The following is a 23,347-nucleotide window of genomic DNA, read 5'->3' as shown; positions in this document are numbered from 1 at the left end:
AGGAGGAATAGCTATTTTTTATGGATCGAGAAAAATATATAATCACAAGATGGCGATTATTTAGGAATTTTTTTACAATTTTTATAATATTTATTATATAATTTTTAGCATTATGTAAATGATCAGTTTCTTGCAAGTAGGATGTTCCCACGATATATTCCGTAGACCCTTTGGTTCGGTACAAAAGTAATGTAAAATAAGATTTACAAAACAACACAGAGAAAAAAAGGAATATAATATTTTCACTATGCATAAAAAATACATATTGGTACACTATGAATATATACACATTCGTGTGTAATATCTGTGACATATATTTTACGAAAATATATTGATGGAAATAAAATATGATTTATTTCATAGTATGCAACATTTAAAAAAATATAAAAAGAAAAGGGGATAGTCCCATACAAATAATAAATAAGTTAATTTTGGTCACTTCATCATATGAACGGCTTTTTTATTTATTAAATTAATATAGAACAAGAATGAGGTGGGAAAAGTTTGTAATTTATTATGTATAAAAATTAGAGAGCCATTTTTTTATTTTCCAATTGCATTCGTTTAAGTTTTGCTTCATGTACCATCCTTTCTTTTTGTATTAAATGCGATGATTCTTCGAGTATGTCAACAATTTGATGTATTTGAGATGACCAATTGTTTAATAAAGTTTGTGGATTATTCTTTTGTCCAAATTTAATTACCCCATATAAACGATCAATTTTTGCATCTAACATTTTATTTGAAACTAATTCTAATAATAAATTTTCTGATTCTTCATTTGTTGAATTTATTAATTGAGCTAATCTTTGTAATGATATTTTATTATAGCATGTTGAAATAACATGTATATTATGGTGCATAACTTTTTTTTTAAAAAGATTCCATCTATTTTCGCCTCCCACAAAAACAGAGTCATTAAAAATGTAAAATGATTGTAATTCCTGTTCATAAGATAATGGCCATTCTATTAAATCTTGTTTAATAAAATCATTAACCATTTGTTCATATGTTGGTATTTCTTTTAATTTTTTTTTTTGTAATTTTATTAAATTTAAAAATTTAGTTTGTTGTTCTTGAAAAGGAGATAATACTAAAAAAATGATATAACATTTTAATTCATCAATCCATAAATTAGGATCATTTTGAACACACTCTGTGTTAAATCTTTGCTCATAGCAATTAGCAACATCTGAATAAGATTCTTCATTAATGTAATATTGAATCATGTAAAGAAAATATTTCAATTTAAGATCAGCAAATTCATCTGTATTTAATAATTTGGGATTAATTTTTCTACTAATTACATGACATCTAATAAAATCTTTACGTAAAAGCACTAACCTCATTTGCTCTAATATGTATTCTGTTTTATCTCTTTTGTCCATAGATATAAATGTTTCAACATGAACATCTTGTAATATATTTGCAGCTTCTTCAATATTACCATCATCTTCCTTTATTTTTGATAATATTCTTATAATTTCAGATCTTTCGACTTCAACAAATATTTTTCCTTCACTAATTGTACATAAAGTATTTATTAAATTTAGTTTTTCTTCCTTATTTTGTATATCAACAATCCATGATTTACATAAATTTATTATATCAATTATCGTCCTTTTTAATTGGCCTCTTTTTTTATTAAAAAATATTAAATATTCATTTACTTTTTTGTAGTTTTCCATTAATTTGTATTTGTTCAAAATGAAACAGCAAATTTTACTTGTTGATATTCCATCATATGATTGCCTACATTTTTTTTCGAGCAATATGAGTTCTTCTATGATTAGTTCAAAGTCTCCCACCTAGAAAATGAAATCACAAAATAGAATATGTATATAAGTGTGTAATTTAAGTATATTATTTGGTGTTAAAAAAGATGAAAACAAGATGAAGGAATGCAATTTGTTGTTAAGAGTTATATATATGCTATCACAATGGATGTACATCACTTTCGTTGTTATAAAACATTTTCTTATTTATTTTGATACCGTAAAGTAGTTTTCCGCCTTAGCTAGTAGTTCATTCGTTTCTGCGCTGAAGTCCTGGGCTATTCTTGGATCAGTCAAGAGACCATCGCTGGATCCGATAATTTTAGCTGCTGTATCTTCCATTTTATATTTGTTCGTACAAACTGAGGATTTTTTTTCTTATTTTTTTGGCTAGCCCTTTTTATTTATTTTTATTTTTATATATTTTTATACTTAATCTTTTGCTATTTCGTTATTTCTTTTTTAATTTTTTCTATGGTGATAGTACCTATATTCATACATAACATATATACATGTTATTCCATAATCATGTAACAGTGAGGATTATTAGGGGTAAAGAAAGTAAGAGAATTAAAAAAATAACTGCAAAATTGTTAAGGTATATAAAGTATTATAATTTGGTATATAAAGAATATCGGTACACATATGCAAATGGGAATAATACTATCTAAATTTTGTAAAGCTTCAAAAAAAAATAAAAATAAATATTACTATAGCTTTTATTATATAAAAAGAGGTTAAAAAAAAGAAAACATAAGAATATGAAAAGTTTTTTCAACAAGCAGTGTTTTAAAAATTGCTTATAAAATATCTCAATAAGCACTTCAAATTGATAAAGGAATGTATACACATATTATTATGTATGCGTAATAAAATATGGAGATCGCTGGTATGTATTATATGCGCTTTATTATTATCCTTATATTTATGACGTAATAAAAAAAAATAAATGTTAAGGATATTTCACATATAAATAGAAAATGTTTGTGTTGCCATATTTTAATTTAGGAAAATTTTTTTATATAAAATATTATACAAAAAAAATATTTATAATGTTGGATTTTTATATATACATATTTTGTATATAATTTTTTGGTATAAATATAAAATGCACTACAAATTAAAAATATGTTGTTTGTTCGAAGGTACATAATTAATAATGTAAAAGTATGTATGTAGAAATATGAAAACTGATATATGGATATAAATAATACTATATGGGTTTACAACATGAATTATATAAATAGTATACTATCTTATGGGAATGTATATATTTTATTATATGATAATATTTAAAAATGGTGAAGGAATAGAAGATTAAAATATTCCAAATTTAATTGTTTATTCGAAATGGGGGTTAGGCTTAGGAAAAGATATGTACTATTATATATTTATCAGTACATATAGGCCTATATTTCCATTCATTTAATAATATATATAAATATTAGCATTTCGTATTTTTGTGTATTTTCTACTTTTCCAGCTTACTCATAAAAAGACATTGTTTTACTGATAAGCTCTTTTTCAAAATACTGTAAAAATAATATGAATAAAAAAGTTATCAGAAAATGATAGGATAAGTATGTTTTCAATTAATATATATTTTAAGAAATGCTTGGGTGTCGAATCAAAAGTACGGTATCAAAAATGGTGTCGATGTTATAGTACAGGAGAATATTCATCAAGTGTTAGTCGTATATTTAATAACATAAATAATAAATTAAAAAAAAATAATAATAAATCGATTGAATATGAAAAATGTGATAAGGTTGCCATAAAGGATATAAAAGATATATATAGGCAATATGAAAGTATAATAAAAAAAATAAATTTTAGTAAAATGATGGGTAGGGATTTATCTTATTGTATGAATATATTATCAAAAATAAACTATTTTAAAGAGCATATTTTTTGGTTGAAATGTGCAAACAGATTAACTAAAGGGTTTATGATACATCGAATAAATACACAAAGTTATTATATTATTTCTAATGCGTTAAGTAAAGGAACTGTGCTATATGATAGGGGTATGAGCATTGGAGATGTAGAAGTGAAAGAAGAAAGCGAAATAAAGAACCTAGTCGAAGGTCCAAAATTTTGTCGTATAAACTTTGATGGAACAGTGAAACTAAATAGGGAAAGAGACAAAACAGATTTGAATAAAAAAAGTAATAGTAATATAAAGAGGTATCATAAAATATATGATGAAATATCAATACGATTTTTATACGATGTGAAACGAATGAATATAGATGAAATAAGTTGTATCTTAAATTTATTTTCCAAATTAAATTTGAATGAATATAATTTATTATCCTATTATTTTTCGGATTATTTTGTTATGACATTTTTAAAAGATAAGCTAAATTTTGAAAAATATACACAAGTATGTTTAAATAAAGAAAAACGTGATATTAACACACCATCAAAACAAAATAATAAAATGTGTTATAGTGAAACAAGTCGAGAAGATATAGAAAAAATAAAAAATATATGTTATATAGAAAAATATGATATATCAAAATTAATAATCATTTTACATTCATTAGTTAATTCTCATGTTACACATGTAGAATTTCTCTATATTTGTTGTTATTATTTTAATAAAAATTTTGAATATTTAAATAATATTGATATATGTAATATATTATATAGCTTTGGAAAAAATAGTGATTGGTTGTTGAAAAAAAAGTATAAGAAATATATTTTTTTAAAACGAATAACCGATAAGCAATATGTATCGTATATTAGAAATATTGTAGACGGTATTAAACAGTATGAAAAGTTTTATAATAGTAATAATAATAAATGTGTGGATGATAATTTATGCAATATTGAAAAGTTATATTTCAATAATGAACAGATAGATAATGGGAATTTATCATATTTTATTAACAAGATATGTGAGAAAGGAGAAATATATTATTCTTCGCTTTTGACAAAAATATTAAAACATATACAAAAAGAAAAGGTCTTAAATAAATTTAGTTGCATCCAAATATCATCAATAGTATTATCACTTATAAAATTAAAAATAAATTCGCTAAATATTTTTCATAGTTTTAATTATAAAGTTATTGAAATGTGGAAAGAGTTCTCTTTAAGATGTATTGCTGATTATTTATATTCAAAGTATGAAATAAATTTGAGTAATGATTATGTCCTTTTTTTATTATTTTATAAATTTGTTCATATAATTTTTCATAAATATATGGAAGAATTTGAAAAATTATATTCCAAGCATGGCAAGTTAAAACAAAATAAAGAAGGTATATATTTTTTGCAAACAAATTATAAAAAAATAAAAATATTAAATACTAGAGATTGCTTATTAATTGTTAGAATATTTCAGTCTTTTTGCAAAGGTGATACGAAAAATAGTTCATTGAAAAATCAGGATTTCAAAACATGCTATGATCATTTATACTGTCTTGAATATGCACTTATGTTGTGTCAGAGTAAGGAAAAAGAAAGGCAATTAAAAGGATCAGCTATCATAGGGAAGAATTTTAATATTAGTGATGGTAAAAATAATAGAAACAATAAAGAGGAATGCTTTTGGAGCGAGTTGGAATCGTCCAACAATTCATCTATTCCCTTACTTGATAACTTTGATAAAAAATATGAGACAGTTAAAAGGTTAGCATTTAGGACATTGTGTCTTTCTCTTTTTCAACATCTAGACATTTTTCCATTTGAATATAAATGTTTAATTTCTTATTTTTCAATAAATATTTCGGATTATTTTTATTTGGGAAATTATGAAGGTAATGGGAAAAAAATAAATGATCATCTTTCGTTTTATGAAAATGAAAATCCTAAAAAATGTGAAGATTATAATTATTGTATAAACAAAAACACCAAGATGGATCATTGTCACAAGGTGAAAATACCCAGCTTTGAAGTATCGAATTTGTGCATGTCCTTTAGTTCAAGAATGTTATTTCATGTTTTAAATGAAATGAAATATGAGACACTAAATGAAGTTACACTTAGACAAATATACACATGTATCTTATGTTTGTATTTGAACATAATTAATATATGGGATTTAGCAAAAATAAAATTAAAAAATGAAAAACAAAAATATTTGTTACTACTTGGCAATGTAATTTTACAAGACTATTGCAAAAACGATTTGAAATATTTAGATTTGTGTAAGAAAAATATAAATACCATTTTAATGAAAACAGAGGGAATACCTAATTATACAATATTCCATTTTATCTCATTAAATATTCTTAAAAAAATTGCCTTATTTTTGGATCATGCATTGGAAAAGAATTATCAGCAAAATGAAATATCCATAACTTCAAGTATGTTGTAAATTTGTTTGATACCTATATGCATTTGATATTTGTCTACATATGCTGGTTTATTATATGCTAATATTTTATTTTAATTGCTTGTTTAAATAATTTTTCTATAGAGATGCACAATGACATATCGAGTTTTCTGAAGATATTCATCAGTAATATGAATGAGAAACGACAGAAAAAGATAAAGCAAAGGAATGAAGTTATAGTGGGACCATTTGTCTTAGTTAGAAAAAAGAGAAAAATTCAGGATACATTATAATATAATTTTTTCCATTTTTATATGTTCTTATATATATTTTATTTTTTTATTTAACCTTTTCAGGATTGTATTTTAGAATAAATGGGGGATGCCATTTTCCTTTTTTAGAATTTGATTTTATATTTTTGTATTTTTATTATTTGATAGATGAAATGTTTATACTCATCTATATGCACATACCTGTACATTTGCATGACAATTTTAAAAAATATTTAATTAATTGTTTTTAAATGCACAATTATGTGTGCAAAATGTCAATTTTTTTAATTAAGAATTATATTTGTATTTGTTTGATTTTCCTATTTATATAAACATATTACGATATAATAATATATGTTTTCAAATTTGGTAGCTCACCATGTATATAATTTAAAAAAAAAACGAGTACTCTCACAGTTTGTATACAACATTAGACAAAAATAAAGCAACAAAATTAATCAAATAAAATTTATGATGTTGTATTGAGCATATATTCATGCTTGATAGAATGACATTATGATGATATAATTTATAGTTTTATAAAAAGGTTAATTTATATTTCTGCGCATTAAATTTTTTAGTTTTTTCCTTGACTTTTTTTTTCGGCATTTAGTAGAAACAATAACACTTATTCTATTTAGAGCCTTTAAAAGTCCTCTATAAGTATTAGCATTTTGTAATTCTTTGTTTACATTTTCTTTTATTAAATTTTTTTTTTTAGTTTTAGTTATTTTGTTATATTTATCCACATTGAACTTCCCAACAATTGTATGATTTATTTTTTTATTTCCCTTCTTATAACATTTATCTTGGGTACTATTTATTTTTTTTTTTTTATTGCTGTTAATGGGTGTGTGTACCTTTTGAGGGGACGCAGAATTGTTCTTTATGTATTTAAAACTTTTAGGCAAATATTTTTTTTTTTTAACAATTTTGTTTGATGACATTAATACAAGATTGTCTTTCTTATGAATCATGGATTTTTCATTCATACTTTTTCTTATATTTATATTTTTTTGTTTTTTATTTTTAATAGTAGATCCTAAAATAGAAGGATCTACATTTAATTCGTTATATGAAATAGTATCATTTTCGGGTGACTTATCTGAGCAGTTTATTTTACTATTGCCAGGTTCATCCAATTTATCTTCGCATTTTTTGAGAATATTTTTAGAACTTAATTTATTAGACTTTTTTTTTGGATCATAACATATATGTAGCATAGAAGAATCGTTGTTTTTAATTTTTGCATATTTTTTAAGAGAGTGATTTGATTTTTCATTAGCTTGATCAGTTTTGTTATCATTACTATTCTTTATTTTAAATGGGTTGACTTTTTCATCCATATATTCATTTTTTTTACTTTTAAATATACCATTTTGAATATTTTTTTTTTTTTGTAAATTTATATCTTCTTTATTTGTCTTATCATTGTCATCAGTTTGCTGACAGTTTACACTATTTTTTTTCTTTTCTTTTTTAATATTTGTACTTTGCTTTTTTTGTTTATTATTTTTTCCATCGTGTATTTGTTTTGAAAATTTAAGGCCCCTATTTTTTGGTATCCTACAATAATGGGACAATTGAAAATGACGTTTTAATAAACGCTTTTTGGGTATTTTTGAAATTTTATATTTTTTTTCTCGTTTTATTTTTTTAAATGGCTGATTTGAATAATATTTAAATGATTTTGTAGGACTATGTTTATTTTTGTTTTTTTTTTCACCTATGAGAGAACTAGTATATGTTGGAATTTTTTGACGTTTTCTCGACATTTTAAAGTTATGTTTTGTATTATTAGTGGATATAGAAATTCTTTTCTTCTCTTCTTCGTTTTTTTCTTCTTCATGAATATTAAATGGCCTAAAAGTTATTTGTCTCTGAACTAATTCGATTGGATCTGTATTTATATTCCCTGTCTTTTCTTCATGTTTTTTGTAAGAAGGTATATTATTTTCGATCCCTTTTTTGTCTATCTTATTATAATACAGTAAATCATTTTGGCATTGATCATATTGTTTTGCTAAGTCTATTAATTTAAAATATTTTTCGTTTGGATATGTGGGGAAGTTCATGGTTTGTGCTTCACGGGGTACGTGAGTATATGTATATACAAATTTGTTTGATCGTTTTTTTAATGTATATATGTGGATTTTGTATTAAAATAATATTGAAGCCATACATATATATACTAAAAGTGATAGTAAGAGAAACGCATAAAATTTATATAAGACAGTAGATATATTTAAAAAAAGTATTGTATATTTTTTATGACAGTCTATACAAATTGTATACCATAAATTTAGTTACTAGGTAAATAAAATAAATGGATTTTGGGTGTATATATTTGAGAACAATTTTTTATATTTGGACACACATTTAGTACAAATTAAACAAGGCTTTTTTTCAAAAAAAATATATTTATAAATAAGATAAAATGAAAATTAAAAAATACAATAATCCCATTTAAGGTTACAATTTAAATAGTTTTTCCATAAATGCATGGAAAAGATAAAAAAAATATTTTTTGAAATTAAAAAGTATTAATTATATTTATATAGTTGTAGAAATTAGGGAAGTTTATTAAAAAAAAAAAAAAGGTAAATAGTGTAGAAAAAATAAAAAAGACATAGTTTCAAAATAGTTTACACAATGTATACATGTTTCATGCACATATGCACGTATACATAATATAGAATTACCTCTCATACTAGAATAAAACACTATTATATATCAATCTTCATATGAAGGGAAATTAAAAAAAATAAAATAAAAATTTTTAATTTTTAAATACAAAATTAACCAAAAAATTAATTAAAAAATGTGTAAAAAAAAGAAAAAAATATATATTGTAAGCTTTGCAAAAAATATCTTTAATATATATGTTCCTTGTTCTGCTTGTTCATTTGCTTTGTTGTCATTTTTTGTTTTTTCCCGTTTAAAAAAGAAAAAAAAATTTTTGCAAATTTTTAAAGGCTCCCACAAATTGCCATATTATTGAGAATTTTGGGAATTTTGAAAAATTTGAGAATTTCATTATGAGGAAGGAATTCACAACTATTTCTGTGTTCTGTGTGTATGCTCATAGGTGTTAGAATAATATCGTATATATCCATCTATATACATATTTCCCTTAAAAAGGCTACAAATGACTTTGGCAAAGAATAAATGACACAAAAATATTTGCTGTTCTATTTTCTAGGAGTGTTTTAGAAAGCTCATCATTATCCTCTAATATATTTTTTGCAAAAATCTGCACATACTTATATGCATAATACAATGAATTTGAAAAAAAACAGGATGATATACATATATACCATATATCTAATATTCTCAAATTAATTTGTATATACCACTCTTGGAAAATTAAATATAGAGATACCCCTTTCAACAAGGTACAAAAAATAGGAAAAAAAATTAATGATGAATTATATGTTTGATATTCGCTACTTTTGTGTTTTTTTATTTTTATGGGTATTTTTTTCATTTTTTTTTTCATCATTTTTATCGTCGTGTTCGGAAATATGATCATCACCAGTAATCCCAGCATTAAATAGGAGGTCTTCTGGATCTTTGTTTTCAGTTTTTTCTGTTTTATTATCTTTATTTATTTTTAAAGTTTCATTATTTTTCAAATGAGAATCTGCCAAAGATCCAATTGTTATTCTCATTTTATTAGGTTTATTTTCTATGGGATTGATATTTTTACTTGCCCCAATATTTTGGCTAGATTTTGCACCATTATTTTTTGATAATTTATTTGAATGTGCATTATCTGATCTATTCCTTTTTGCTTTTTTACTTTTTTTACTTTTCTCACTATTATATGGGTTATAATCTTCATCATATTTAACACTATGTTTTCGGTTATTCATTTTATTTAAAATTTCATTATCATCTTCTTTAGTGCATTCAAAGTCGTAAGCATCATATTGATAATTTTCATTTGTATAGTTAGCAACCGATGATGCACCTACGGCTGAGTTGGCATAATTGCCTTTGTTTCTTCCACTACTTGTGTTATTATTCATAACGTTTATATTATTATTTATGTTTAAATTATCATCATAATCAGGATATTCATTTTTATTTTTATTTGTACTATATATATTAGGAGGTGTTTCTCCATTCATTTCCATTTCAATATATAATTTATCATATTGTTTTTTTAATTTTTCATAATAACTTTTGATCATATAAGATATTTGGTTATTTATGCATATTTTTTCCCTTAATAGGGCCATACAACTTTCTCTATCATTTGATATTATATTTAAATATTCATTTAATTCATCCTCATTAAATAAAAGTTCAGGTTTTCTATCATCACTGTCTTCATCTTCTTCTTTAGCATTCCAATTTGTTATATTATCGTATTTATCTAAATTATCATCAATATTCTGTGCCATCATATCTGTTTCCATTTGATCATCTGCGAGTATTTTACTTACATTTTTTAATTCACTACTAAAGGATGTTTCTTCCGTTTCTTTGATATGCTTTGCATCCTTTTTTGTTTTTATATATTTTTTTAAATTTTCATTATTCATATATTCTGTTTCCAAATCGTCATTTATTTTATTATCATCAGGTGATATCTCTAATTTTACATTTTCTTCTCTTTTAGAAAATGTATCCATATGGATGTTCGTATCATTATTAGAAATTTCATGACCATTTTCGTCTACTAATTGATGATTGATTGAGTGATCATTTTGGCTATGCATAGACTGTTTTTTTATAGTTTGTTTATGAATATAATTTAAATTTTCTAAATAGAGTTCTTCTTTTTCTTCAATAGTTTTGCTAATTTCATGTTCCTTTATATCAAGTTCTTTCATAAGGAAAAGTAATCGATGCAAATATCCCGTTAAATGAAAAACATTTTCCATAAATACATGTGCGGAATCTGGCATTTTTATTTAATCTATATATTTAATTCGATTCATTTATTTTCATTATATATTTTTACATATTATTCTTAATTGAAATTATTTTTAATATGCCGCCAATAATACCGGTATCTATTGTTTTCTTCCCTTCCTCTAGAAACATAAAAAAGTGAAACAAAGTAAAACAGAAAAAGCATATCAATAATGCAATGGTTAAAAATGATCATATCGATATACTTATGTATGTGCAAAAAAATAATCACAATTTTTTACATGAAAGTATTAGCGTTTCCTTTTTCTTTCAATCGCTCTAAACATGTGCATACATATGTATACTGCATTAAATTCTCATACCTTTTTAAATTAGTATTTTCTGGGGATATGTAAATTGCTGCAATAGCATGATTGAATTAATATACTTATGGAAGAACATTGGTATATACTTCACCATATGTATGACATCCAGTATTGTACTTAATATTTTGCCACCTATATGTTCCCTTTTTTTTTTTTTTTTCTCGATTTGTTTGGTAATATGCGTTCGATTATGCGCATACGATTGGCATTCCTATATCATCGTTTTTTTCTGTTTGCCAAAAAAAGGAATGCAAATGATAAATCTTTGGCATCAAAAATAAAGATGGCGCTGGAACTTTTTGAATGGAATGAAATTACTGGAAAGCACAGAATCTTGGCAACAGTGAAAAAATTGAAAAATAAATCTCCATCCAAATATGTAACGAATGGGGAAATGCATACACAGAAATAAAATCAACCCTCTTTTTGTTCTAAATGATTAATTTACATAAACAAGCGGGGAAATAAAGGAACTGAAAAAAATATTATATATATATAATGGTTCCTTTAATCAAAAAGTTTCAAAATTTTATAATTCGGCATGTTTATTACATTAATTTTTTTATATATAATATTATATACGTATTACGAATTTATGATGGTAAGAAAAGCCATATTAGTTTTGGTATTTATGTGTTATAATTATGATTAAGGGGAAATATATTTGTTCCAATGAAATCAGTAAATATTTATTTTATTACATATATTGTTATGTATGTATTATGTTAAATATGTGATTTTATGTATATAATTTTATAATGACAATAATATACTTTGTGATTGATATATGCATTAACCTTTGCTTGGGTTTTATAATTACAAGCTTTTGATAATAAAATTAATTTGTATATACCCATAAATTATGTAAAAAATAAAGTCATACTATAATAATGAAACTTAAGAGAGTTCATTATAATATGCATTTATTCATATTTATATTTGCTAATATATGTTTAAAAATTAATGAAAAAAAAAAAAATAAATAAAATGGGAGAGGGAACAATAATTAAGAATAAGAAATATTTTCCATAATATTAAAGAGGAAAATATGCAATATATAAATATACCGATCAATTGTAATTTTACAAGTTATATTTTTTTATTATTCTTATTTATGTATATTTATGCTTATTTTTATTTTATCTCCAATTTTTAAGAAAATAGAATAATTTGTATGTTGGGAAATTGAAGTTTTGGGTATATTTGTTTACAAATATGCATATATATTGAAATAAGTCAGACAAATTTACCTCCTTACAATAAATTTTTATACGAGGAGAACGATGGAATGATGGGTTGTATATATATTTCCGTCCATTGGCAGTTACATAGAGGAACATTTCAAAAGTATAGGCATTATATGAATTAACTACTGCATTTTAAGGGGAAAATTCGCTCGTTTCAATTTATAATTACACATATATACTTATAATATGTATGTTATTTAATTACTGAAAAATATTTCAAGCATTCTACTAATTTACATATTACGCAATAAACGGAAAGTTTTAAAGAAACATGACGATATATTTTATTTAAAAAATTTCTTACGAAAAAAATTACTTTTTCAACAAAAACATGCGCATTTGGGACATAAGAAAAATCAAATTAGTTTTGTACAATTAATAAATGAGTATAGATATTATTATATACACTTATGTATGCATATTTTGCAATAACTTGATTACGGAAAAAAGTACTAAGGAACTAAAACATGAAAGGTTCAGTAAAATAATATCTTAATTTGAATATAATAAATAAATTTCGGTATCCAAAAAATAAAAAATATTATACACACACAATATATTGATTATGTGAATTTTGTACAAAAAGTGATATTTTTGAAGTTTCGGAAAATAAAAAAAGTAATAATGAATCAATTTACATAACTTCTTCCAATTTTTGTGAAATGGAATTAAGGTCTATGGTATCTTCATTATTGGGGTTTGCAATTTTTAATAATAAATTGATGTCTTTATCAGACAATTTTGTATCCAATGCATTCATAATCTATATTATTGAATAAGTAAAATAAAAAATGAATAAAAACGTGTGTAAACATGTCTTATGGAGCAATTTAAAAATTATATGAAAGAAATAAGCGTGGAATAGTCGGTAAATTCTTTATAAAATAATTGTATAATAATGTGGAACATGTAATAAATGTAAAACTGTATGAAGTATACAAAAAATAATGTAATATAACTTACTCCAACAAAGTTATCGATTTTTATTTTGACGTTAGAGTTTTTTTCATTTGCACTTTTAATCTTCTTAAGTGGGTCCTCGCTGTTGTAGTGTTTGTTTGCAAAATCTAGCCAATAGTTCATGTCAACGACCTTCAAAAAAAAAAAAATATATTGAATGGTATGCGATAGAAATGGCATAAATAATAGCACAGTTTAATATAAAATGCAACATAGTGTAAATAAAAATGTGTGAGCGAATGAAATATAAAGTCATTTACAAGTGTGGGTTGTATAGATAATAAAACATATATTTTTTATTTTTTTTTCTTACATTTGGTAATTCGTTTTTCTCGTCTTCTGTTAGTACAATTCCAAAAGAATGTGCCAATTCATAAAATTGGTATAACTCAAGAGTATCATTACATGTCCCGAAAAGGATGAAAGCTTCTCTAAATTTATCTTCCATTTTTGCACTAAATTGAAAATAATATGATAATTTTTGTAAAATGAAAAATTAAAAAAATGATCAAACAAAAAAAGTAAAAGGTATAATAAAGGCAAATGGAAACAAAAAATTATTTTTTCGTGAGGGGTTGTATAAATTAAAAAATATATATATATATAAATATATTTTTTTTGTTCAAGATTTCTTCTTTATTTAGTGTTTTTATATATATATTGTTTTTATTTTTTATTTTAATTAATTTATTTAATTTTCATATAATTTTCTTTTTTTTTGGTGGTGTTTTAAATTTTTATTCTATATAAAAGTTGCGTATAATGTTGCAAAAAAAATATTAATAGCTAGAAGGTCACATAATCGTGTGCAATTAAAAAGGCATTTTTTTTTCTTAATTATTTTAATATATAGTTGCTTATATTATGTTTTAACAATATGGGTATGAGGTTTTTTATGTTATATATAAATTTTAACAGAACAAGTTTGGCTTAAATTTTAATTTGTTCAGTTGTTTTTTTGATTTTAACCTTAGAGGTTGTATTTTTATGGCTTATTATAAATTTTATTTTTCCCTCTAATTTTTATTACCAAATAATATTCTAATTTTTATATTACTAAAGGGCGTACATATGTGCACGTACACTTAAACATATATTTTAACGTTAGTACAATCCTTTTTATTTTTTTTGTGTGTATATTATATTTTTATAAATAATTAGAGAAAAATTGTATATAATTAATTACGTATTAACTTTTAAAAAAATTTATATTATATAACATGTATATATTTTTTTATTATTTTATTTAATTTTTCAAATGAATCACATAAGGGAAAAAAATGGGTTGTGAAAAAAAAACGGATGCAAATTAAAATTATTCTCATATTATCATTGTCTCTTCCTAAATATAAAATAACATTTGGAAATTTCGATATTTTTAAGCCATTGTAGAATGAAAATGCCGGAATATGAACGCATTTCTACACATGTCAATTATGTATGTTCTATTATATATAATGACCAAATTCATGGACAAATGAAAGCATCCCATACATATGTTTCATTATGTGCACACAGCCAAAGAAATACCATTCCATTAAATATATTATTTATGAAATATAATATTTCCGGTAATATATATGTGTTACTACTTCCTGATATTTTTTTTTGGGTAATATATAGTTTACCTTAGAAGGATGTAAGTAAACATATATTTTGTTAGCACAGCTGTTAATAGCTATATGTATAAAAATGGGTAGTCAAGAATGTATATCATCAAAAAAATAAAATGTTTACACACAAAAAAATTTATATATTACGGTATTGTTCTTTAAGTATATTTGTTCAATTCATTAATCACCATTTTTGTAGATTTATAATTAGGGAGCCATGAAAATTATTTTTATTAGGTTATACACAAAAGGTGTGTAATGAAAAAAAATAATAAGGTTTATTTTCATGTGCAGGTATATAGTAATATGAATTTTTTTTATGTTTACTATTAAGCAAATAAAATATTTATCTTTTTTGACATATTTTTATAAATGAATATATGTTAATTTTTTTAAATTGTTTGATAAACATGTTTTTCATAAAAATTGTTACTAAAAAATATCCTTGAATTTGGATACCAAGAAAACAAAAAAAAAAGTTAATATGAAAATATTATATTTATTAACGTATAAATTACAAGAAATATACGCATAAGCTTTAATATATTATGTTACAATTATTGACTACAATTTTTATTCTAAACTATAATTACCATTTTATTTGATTTTTATGTCTTCCGGTTTTCTATTTAAATATATAGCCTTCGAATTTTTATACAAATTCGCTTTGTTTGATTGAGAAATAATGTATATTAAGCCTAATACAAAATTAGTCTGATTGCTTGTTTTTTGAGGAATTTAATTTATATGATGAGTATGGCAAAAAAAAGCAAAATTTTTCTGTTCGATGTAGATGGAACCTTAACAAAATCTCGAAAAGTACGTGCATTCTCTTTAAAAACATTAAAAAAGCAACATTCGATTTGCATATATTTGTTTCGCAAATCAATGTTTTTATAATGCATGTATCCATATTTTTAATTTTTATACAAATTAGACGATCGAAAAAGAAATGGTTGATACATTATTGGAACTAAAATCTAAAGAGGATTGTTTATTGGCAGTAGTTGGAGGATCTGATTATAAAAAAATTATAGAGCAAATACAATGTAAGTAATAAAAATAAAGTATGGTTATTATTTCTTTATCATTCATATAAGCACATGTATTTTTTGTGTTTAAATACAACATTAATAAATATATAATCTTCAATTTGTATTAATTTACGATTTTTTCTAATTTTTTTTTATTTTTTAACCTAGATCCTGAAATTTTTGATTATATATTTTCAGAAAATGGAGTAATAGCGCACAAAAATAATGAACAATATTTTTCGGAGGTACACATCGAAATACACATAAATAATATATTAAGATGTTATTTCATTTAATTTTGTATAATTTTGTATAATTTTGTTTTATTATGTCTCTTTTAACAGAATGTTGTAAGTTTCTTGGGGGAAAGCAAATTAAAAAATCTCATAAACTATTGCCTTTTGTATATTGTCAATTTAGATATTCCAAAGAAGAGGTAAAATTATAAATAATAAAATAATCTATAATAGATGATCGAAAGCGATATTACATAATGTCTATTTGTCATTATTTTTATTGCTTTTTCGTTTTTAAATTTTAACATTTTAGAGGAACCTTCATTGAACTACGAAACGGAATAATAAACATTAGTCCCATTGGGCGAAATTGTTCATATATAGATAGAGAAGAGTTTTGTGCATATAATTCCAAGCATGATATTCTTAAAACATTTCGATCAAATTTGATTAACGAGTAATCTTAATCTGTGATGAAATAGTGTTGTTTCTTTTTTTAAACATTCGAAATTTATATTTTGATTCGCTATTTTTTACCGGTTTTATTATATCTGTTTTTATCTTTTATATTGAAAGGTTTGGGAAATATGACCTCGCGTTTTCAATAGGAGGACAAATATCAATAGATTGTTTTCCAATAGTACTAAGAAAAGAAGCAAATAAATTCACAATTTATGAATATAAGGAATATATATGTGCATGCCCATATATATGTTTACTTATGGTGCTTCATCATGTTTAATGTGTATTGGGCAATAAAAATGAATGAATGTAATTTTTTATTGTGTATATTTATATAATTTCAATATGCTGGCATATAAAATAAATTGTCTTTTTCAGGGATGGGATAAGACATTTTGTTTGAGACACATAGAAGGGATATCCAATGAAATATATTTTTTTGGCGATAAAACAGATATAGTAAGAGTGCAAAAACAATGAATATCTATATTTCCATATAATTATCATATGTTATTTATATATTGTAACCTTTTTCCACTATGCATTTTTAACTAGGGAGGAAATGATTATGAAATATTTCACGACAAAAGAGTGCGTGGTTATTCAGTTACATGCCCAGATGACACTATTAAAGTTTTAAGGACGTTTTTAGACAGTTAAAAAAAATGATATAAAAAAGGGAAAGTTATATTTTTTTAGTAATTGGAGTTTAATACGTTCATAATGTTATTATATTTTAATTTCACTGCATTTTAAAAGTGTTTATGTGACAGATCTTGCATTTACATGTCTGAGAATATATATAGCCTTATGTTATTGCTATAAAGTTAAATTTGTAAAATTTAACAAAATAATAAGGATATAAAATATATATAATACAATATGGTATATTACATGTGGGTATAATGGATTTATCCCAATTAAAATCAGTGATATAAAAATAAAATTATATTTTTTTATAATGCTATTTTCTTTTTTTCCGATTAAAATTATTGTGATGATTATTTTGTTTGAAATTATATGAATTTATTTAAGTTATATATTTATTTTTTATTCGTTTAATTTTTTTTTATAAATTATATTTAACCCTATTAGAACATAGGGTATGTGCCAACAGTTTGGCTATTTTACAACACATCAAAAAAAACAGAATAAAATATGTAAAAAGAATGTTAAATAATTTACAGGTGTTATAAGATTTTTTTTTTAATTTGTGCAAATAAATATATAAAAAAAGAAAGAAAATAGCCACTTATACGCATATATAGAAAAAAAAAAAATAAAAATATGTCTGATGTTATTGATTGTGATGTTATGGGGACACAATTAAAAATATAAAAAGAAATAACATAAGCCAAAAAATAAATATTTAAACACATAGATTTATTATTATTGTGCATTAAATTATACTAATTAATTTAAAATCGAAATTATAAGGGATGTGTTGTTAAAAAAAATATATAAGTTTTTAAATTGTTTGTTCATTTATGTGTGCATTTGAATAATTATATAAGTTTTAACGATTGTATATTTTTAATTTATGTATTTTGTTTGCTCTATTATATTACATAATAGTGTTGTAATATCCATTTAGCAATTTGTATTTGTTTTAAAAATTGCTGAATGTATCGAGAAAATGTTTGATCACCTTTGTTTGTAAAAAAATTAAAATAAATAAAAAATAAAATAAAACAACAATATACAGAAGGAATAAAATAAATATAATGGGAGCAGGACAAACGAAGGAAAACAATGGGGGTAAGTTTTATGAAAAGAAAAAATCTGACAGCATTAAGAGGAAATGCTAAGGAATGAGTATTTTAATACAAAAAAACATACTTATTGTCTTATTCTTCTTATATGCATATATTAACTGGTTCTATTAGTGAATTCTTATATGTTACATAGCTGAATAATCATACTGTTCGTCATAATAGTTGCATGCTTTTTTAATTTTTCATGCATTTAGAAACATAACATCCTATATTTGTTTTCCTTTTAAGGATATAGAATAATAAAAATAAGCAAAAATGGCCCAGCGAGTAAATGTAATTTGGAAATATTTTTTGATTACATAGTTAAAATCGATGATGTAATATTATTGGATGAGTCTATTAATACATATAACAACTTTATAGACAAGGTTAAAAATTATGAAAATAAGGAACTAATTTTATATGTTTATAATTGTCGATATGCAAAAATGAAGGAAATAAAAATTGTACCAAAGAAATGGAGTGGGAATGGATTATTAGGAATAAATATAAACTATGAACGTTTTAATGCATTATATGAAGGGGTTAGAATTTTAAAAACGCTTAATAACTCTTCAGATTTCGAATGTAATTTAATGGAGGATACTGATTATATAATAGGACACGAGAATAATATAATTAGAAATAAAAAAGAATTAACAGAGTATCTTGATAATAATATAAATATAAAAAACCAAGACGATTTATGTAAATCGCAGATGTATATATATAATAGTAACACTGAAATGATACGCAAAATTAAAATAAATCTTGATGAAATATGGAAAAATATAGAATTTTTGGAGGATAGCATTAAAGCAAAGCATTTACAAGCAATCCCCATTTGTAATAAAGAAAATTTAAATAATATAACGGAAGAAAACAATTTCAAAGAAATATGTTTTCCACAGAACAATGGATTAGAGAAGCATGAGCATGGCAGTGATGAATATTCGGTAGAATATGATAAAGAAATGATGAAAAGCCAAAAGAAAGACCAATTTAATTATTTCAATAGTGGGAATGTGGCTTCACTCTCAACAAATTCAGAATATAATAATGATAATCGCATTATAAATTTCCATAAATCTGAAAAAATTAGTAATGAATATGTATGTAGTAAAGATAATAATACTGATAACATTTTGCTAGCCCAAAATACGAATGAAGTTAGCGAGATAGATGACTTTTGCTATACAAATCAGCAAACAAATATCTCCGTGGGTGTAAAAAATGATAACAAGAATAGTTATGATGAAAATTCAACGATCGAAATTGAAAAAGATGAAATTAAAAGGTGTGGAATTGTGAATAGTGAAGAAGAGTTTAATAATGCCAGTGACAGTAGCGAATGTAGCGACAAACGAAAGAATAATTATTCGGAATATGTCAAAAACATGAAAATATATACTGATGAAATGACGGAAATATATGAAAGTATGAGAAGAAATAATGAAATACTCAATAACATAAAACAAATGAAAATTTTGGAAACTCCTTTAGATGGCTATAATGAATTGGTTGGCAATAAATAAAACTACATAAAATATCAGTGAGGTATATTACGTAAGATATTGATTTTTGTTAAGACACTAATTTATATGTTTTTTACAAGCTAAGCAATAAAGCCTGGTATACATATATAAGTAGTAGTAAAAATATAATGCCTTAAAATGTGTAATGAAATAATTTATGCATTCAATAGCACCTTGAGCAATACTTCTGTCAGTAATACTGACAATGATGATATGTGAAGAATAAGGAATGGAAAACGATACCTACATTAAATGAAAAAAAAACCAAATAGTTGAAAATAGAGCCAAATTTATATATACAAAAAGAGGTGTATTGCTACATATTCAGCAAAGAATAAAAAGATTATAGCGCTAAAAATAGCGCTTAATGGGTATTAAAACATTATTTTAAATTATGTTTTTTTTTAATTTGTTATTTTTATGTTACACAATGGAGAATATAACAGTAAATTATCGAAAAAAAATGTTTAGTATATAATGAAATATAGAAAAGACACAAAAAAAAGTAACAACAATATATTTGATGATTTATCGATTTGTCTAAATGTTAGACATTTAAATATTATATTAAAAGTTTTAAAAATGCATGTGTACATTTTCAATTAATAATAAAATTCATTGTATATATTGTAATTTTTTTTGTTTTTTTTAATAACATGCTTCGTTTAATTTGCATCCTTTGTTTATGAGGAATCTAAAATAAAATATAAAAATGATATATAAAACAGTATAATATGAATAATACATTGAGCTGTTATAGAATAAGGAAGTGTTCTCAATTTATGAGTACCTTAACCACCAATGTATGCATATATATAAATACATATGTATGTGCTTATGTAAAGATTGTAGGTATTGAGAATTACTTTTGTGAAGAGGAAAAAGGAATATATATATGTTTTATACTGCATTGCAGTTAAATAGAGCATATCTATAAAAGTTGGTCGTTAATCTTGTTTAATTCGTCTTTTAAATAATCGTCGCTCCATTTTTTGATCTGATAAAATGAAAAAAAATGTAATAATATGTATTATATCCGTTCAAAAACGTGGGTAATATTAGCTAACTATATAACTTATATGAATTTATTCAAAATGATGTAATAGGGAGAATAATACCCATGTATAGCATAATAATATAAATAGGAAATAACAATGCACACATGTTCATGGATAAATGGTGTATAAATTATTTTATCGAACAAGAAAAAACCAAATAAATAATAATGAAATTACCTCATTTTGGTAGAACAGTTTGTCATGAGAATTGCCATACTGACTATTATAATTTTGATTATATTTATCAAGAACACTTAAGCTGGAGAAACTTATATCAGGTCTATCATATGGGGAATATTCATAATTATTTTTGTAAAAAATAAAATATTGAATAATATCTTTTTTGACGTCGAATATATTGTTATTAATATAATTTGAATTAAATGAATGATCGGTATTTTTAACTAAGTATGATGTTATACCATTTAATGTATCAGGACAAGAAACAAAATTTAAAAGAGCATTTGTCTCTAGATTTAAAGCTTTAATAAAAAGCGCATTGTCTATTGTTTTTTTTAATTCAGCCATGCTTATTTCTTCTTTTGTTATATATGCTATTTTATAACTGTTTTTTATAAGATCATTCCATAATTTATTTGTTATTTGTGCCCTTTTTAATAATTCCATTTTATAATTTCTTAATATATTTAATATTTCAAATGTGATATGAGTTGCTAATGGAGGTAAAGAAGTAATTTTTTGATAAGTTTGATCAGCCCAATTTTTAATTTTTTTATTTTCACTTTTTCTCGAAATATTTAATTTCTTTAATATATATAACAAATTATTATATTTAAAATGGTCATGTATAATTTCTTCATAATTTTTTAATGTGTATATTTCTGGGACAGTTAAAAAATGCTCTTCTAATAATATATTTGCATTTTGTTCAGAAACTTCTAATTGGCTTTCTGATGTTATTTCCATTAATTCTAAGCTATCATCTGACATCCATCTTTTACATAAACCAGACCAAATTAAATCAGACGATTTTATTTCTAGACCAGTTAATGCTAAATATAATCCTAACGACCCTCTTAATTGTGTTAGTATATAAGAAATGCCACCATATGGTAAGAATGAGTAACTTAAATTATTATATGAATATGACGAATGAAAATAAGATGAACTGTTATTAGCAAGAAATGTTAAAAATCCAGCAGACCCTTGTATTTTTCCATTACAATAAGATATAAATGGTTTTTTATATGAAAATATTAAATATGCTAATTCATTAATATTTATTAATATTTTTTTAAAAATGTTTAAATAATGGGTATTTTTCGTTTTTTGATATATTTCTAATATTTTTAATATATCATATAAATTATAACTATAATTAAATGTATCATTATATAACGAAGTTAAGAATATGAACCTCTTAGTATAATTAACTTCACTATCTCTAAGGATTTTATATAACTTATTTATAAGTTCTATATTAATATATTTATTATTTATTATAATTGTATTCATGCCTACATTACTTCTGTTGTATACACACTCGTCTGGATTTCCACAGCTAAGATAATTTGTTTTGTTTGTTTGCTCATTGTGTACTTGAAGAGGATCTATATATATGTCATCATCTTTAAATATACTCGTTTTTATATAATTTTTGTGAGTAGAATTAAACTTTTTTGGTAGCAACAATACGCTGCTTATTTTTTTCTTTCTTATAATATAATTCAAATTATTAAGCATAATTTTAAAGATATTTCTTGGGTGATAGTATATATTGTGTGTTTTTTACTACAATGTTTAAATGCTTCCTTTTTGTCCCTATTTTTTTTTTTTCTTATTACTTAATTTGAAGCATATTTATTTTTTTATGCTAATTCATTTTTGGCAAATGTGGAATAGGTAT

At 23.3% G+C, this 23,347-nt stretch overlaps 8 protein-coding genes across 8 annotated transcripts; 3 read left to right on the top strand and 5 right to left on the bottom strand.

Moving 5' to 3' along the window:
• Nucleotides 1-527: 527 nt before the first annotated feature.
• On the bottom strand, nucleotides 528-2,117 carry PCHAS_0502300 (26S proteasome regulatory subunit p55, putative; the record flags this gene model as incomplete). Its single annotated transcript, XM_737961.2, has 2 exons — nucleotides 528-1,808; nucleotides 1,995-2,117. The coding sequence occupies 2 exons, from the start codon at nucleotides 2,115-2,117 to the stop codon at nucleotides 528-530; spliced, it is 1,404 nt and encodes a 467-aa protein (XP_743054.2).
• Nucleotides 2,118-3,357: 1,240 nt separating this feature from the next.
• PCHAS_0502200 (conserved Plasmodium protein, unknown function) lies at nucleotides 3,358-6,434 on the top strand (the record flags this gene model as incomplete). The annotated part of the gene is made up of 3 exons (XM_016800090.1): nucleotides 3,358-6,091; nucleotides 6,205-6,317; nucleotides 6,417-6,434. The coding sequence occupies 3 exons, from the start codon at nucleotides 3,358-3,360 to the stop codon at nucleotides 6,432-6,434; spliced, it is 2,865 nt and encodes a 954-aa protein (XP_016655139.1).
• A 446-nt stretch (nucleotides 6,435-6,880) lies between these two features.
• PCHAS_0502100 (conserved Plasmodium protein, unknown function) lies at nucleotides 6,881-8,407 on the bottom strand (the record flags this gene model as incomplete). The annotated part of the gene is made up of 1 exon (XM_738686.2): nucleotides 6,881-8,407. The coding sequence occupies one exon, from the start codon at nucleotides 8,405-8,407 to the stop codon at nucleotides 6,881-6,883; it is 1,527 nt and encodes a 508-aa protein (XP_743779.2).
• Nucleotides 8,408-9,778: 1,371 nt separating this feature from the next.
• On the bottom strand, nucleotides 9,779-11,248 carry PCHAS_0502000 (conserved Plasmodium protein, unknown function; the record flags this gene model as incomplete). Its single annotated transcript, XM_737007.2, has 1 exon — nucleotides 9,779-11,248. One exon carries the CDS (start codon nucleotides 11,246-11,248, stop codon nucleotides 9,779-9,781), a length of 1,470 nt encoding a protein of 489 aa, XP_742100.2.
• A 2,214-nt stretch (nucleotides 11,249-13,462) lies between these two features.
• PCHAS_0501900 (myosin essential light chain ELC, putative) lies at nucleotides 13,463-14,236 on the bottom strand (the record flags this gene model as incomplete). Its single annotated transcript, XM_739185.2, has 3 exons — nucleotides 13,463-13,591; nucleotides 13,792-13,920; nucleotides 14,102-14,236. 3 exons carry the CDS (start codon nucleotides 14,234-14,236, stop codon nucleotides 13,463-13,465), a joined length of 393 nt encoding a protein of 130 aa, XP_744278.2.
• Nucleotides 14,237-16,157: 1,921 nt separating this feature from the next.
• PCHAS_0501800 (phosphomannomutase, putative) lies at nucleotides 16,158-17,793 on the top strand (the record flags this gene model as incomplete). Its single annotated transcript, XM_016800088.1, has 8 exons — nucleotides 16,158-16,220; nucleotides 16,339-16,450; nucleotides 16,604-16,680; nucleotides 16,780-16,871; nucleotides 16,985-17,128; nucleotides 17,248-17,311; nucleotides 17,512-17,592; nucleotides 17,689-17,793. The coding sequence occupies 8 exons, from the start codon at nucleotides 16,158-16,160 to the stop codon at nucleotides 17,791-17,793; spliced, it is 738 nt and encodes a 245-aa protein (XP_016655138.1).
• Nucleotides 17,794-18,857: 1,064 nt separating this feature from the next.
• PCHAS_0501700 (golgi re-assembly stacking protein, putative) lies at nucleotides 18,858-20,422 on the top strand (the record flags this gene model as incomplete). The annotated part of the gene is made up of 2 exons (XM_016800087.1): nucleotides 18,858-18,891; nucleotides 19,137-20,422. The coding sequence occupies 2 exons, from the start codon at nucleotides 18,858-18,860 to the stop codon at nucleotides 20,420-20,422; spliced, it is 1,320 nt and encodes a 439-aa protein (XP_016655137.1).
• Nucleotides 20,423-21,353: 931 nt separating this feature from the next.
• Nucleotides 21,354-23,184, bottom strand: PCHAS_0501600 (enoyl-CoA hydratase-related protein, putative; the record flags this gene model as incomplete). The annotated part of the gene is made up of 2 exons (XM_016800086.1): nucleotides 21,354-21,419; nucleotides 21,658-23,184. 2 exons carry the CDS (start codon nucleotides 23,182-23,184, stop codon nucleotides 21,354-21,356), a joined length of 1,593 nt encoding a protein of 530 aa, XP_016655136.1.
• Between the last annotated feature and the right edge of the window lie 163 nt (nucleotides 23,185-23,347).

Source organism: Plasmodium chabaudi (genome assembly GCF_900002335.3).
Source record: "Plasmodium chabaudi chabaudi strain AS genome assembly, chromosome: 5".
Classification (NCBI taxonomy): Eukaryota; Apicomplexa; class Aconoidasida; order Haemosporida; family Plasmodiidae; genus Plasmodium; species Plasmodium chabaudi.
The sequence above is the reverse complement of the archived record's forward strand: the minus strand, read 5'-3'. Positions and strand labels throughout refer to the sequence as shown.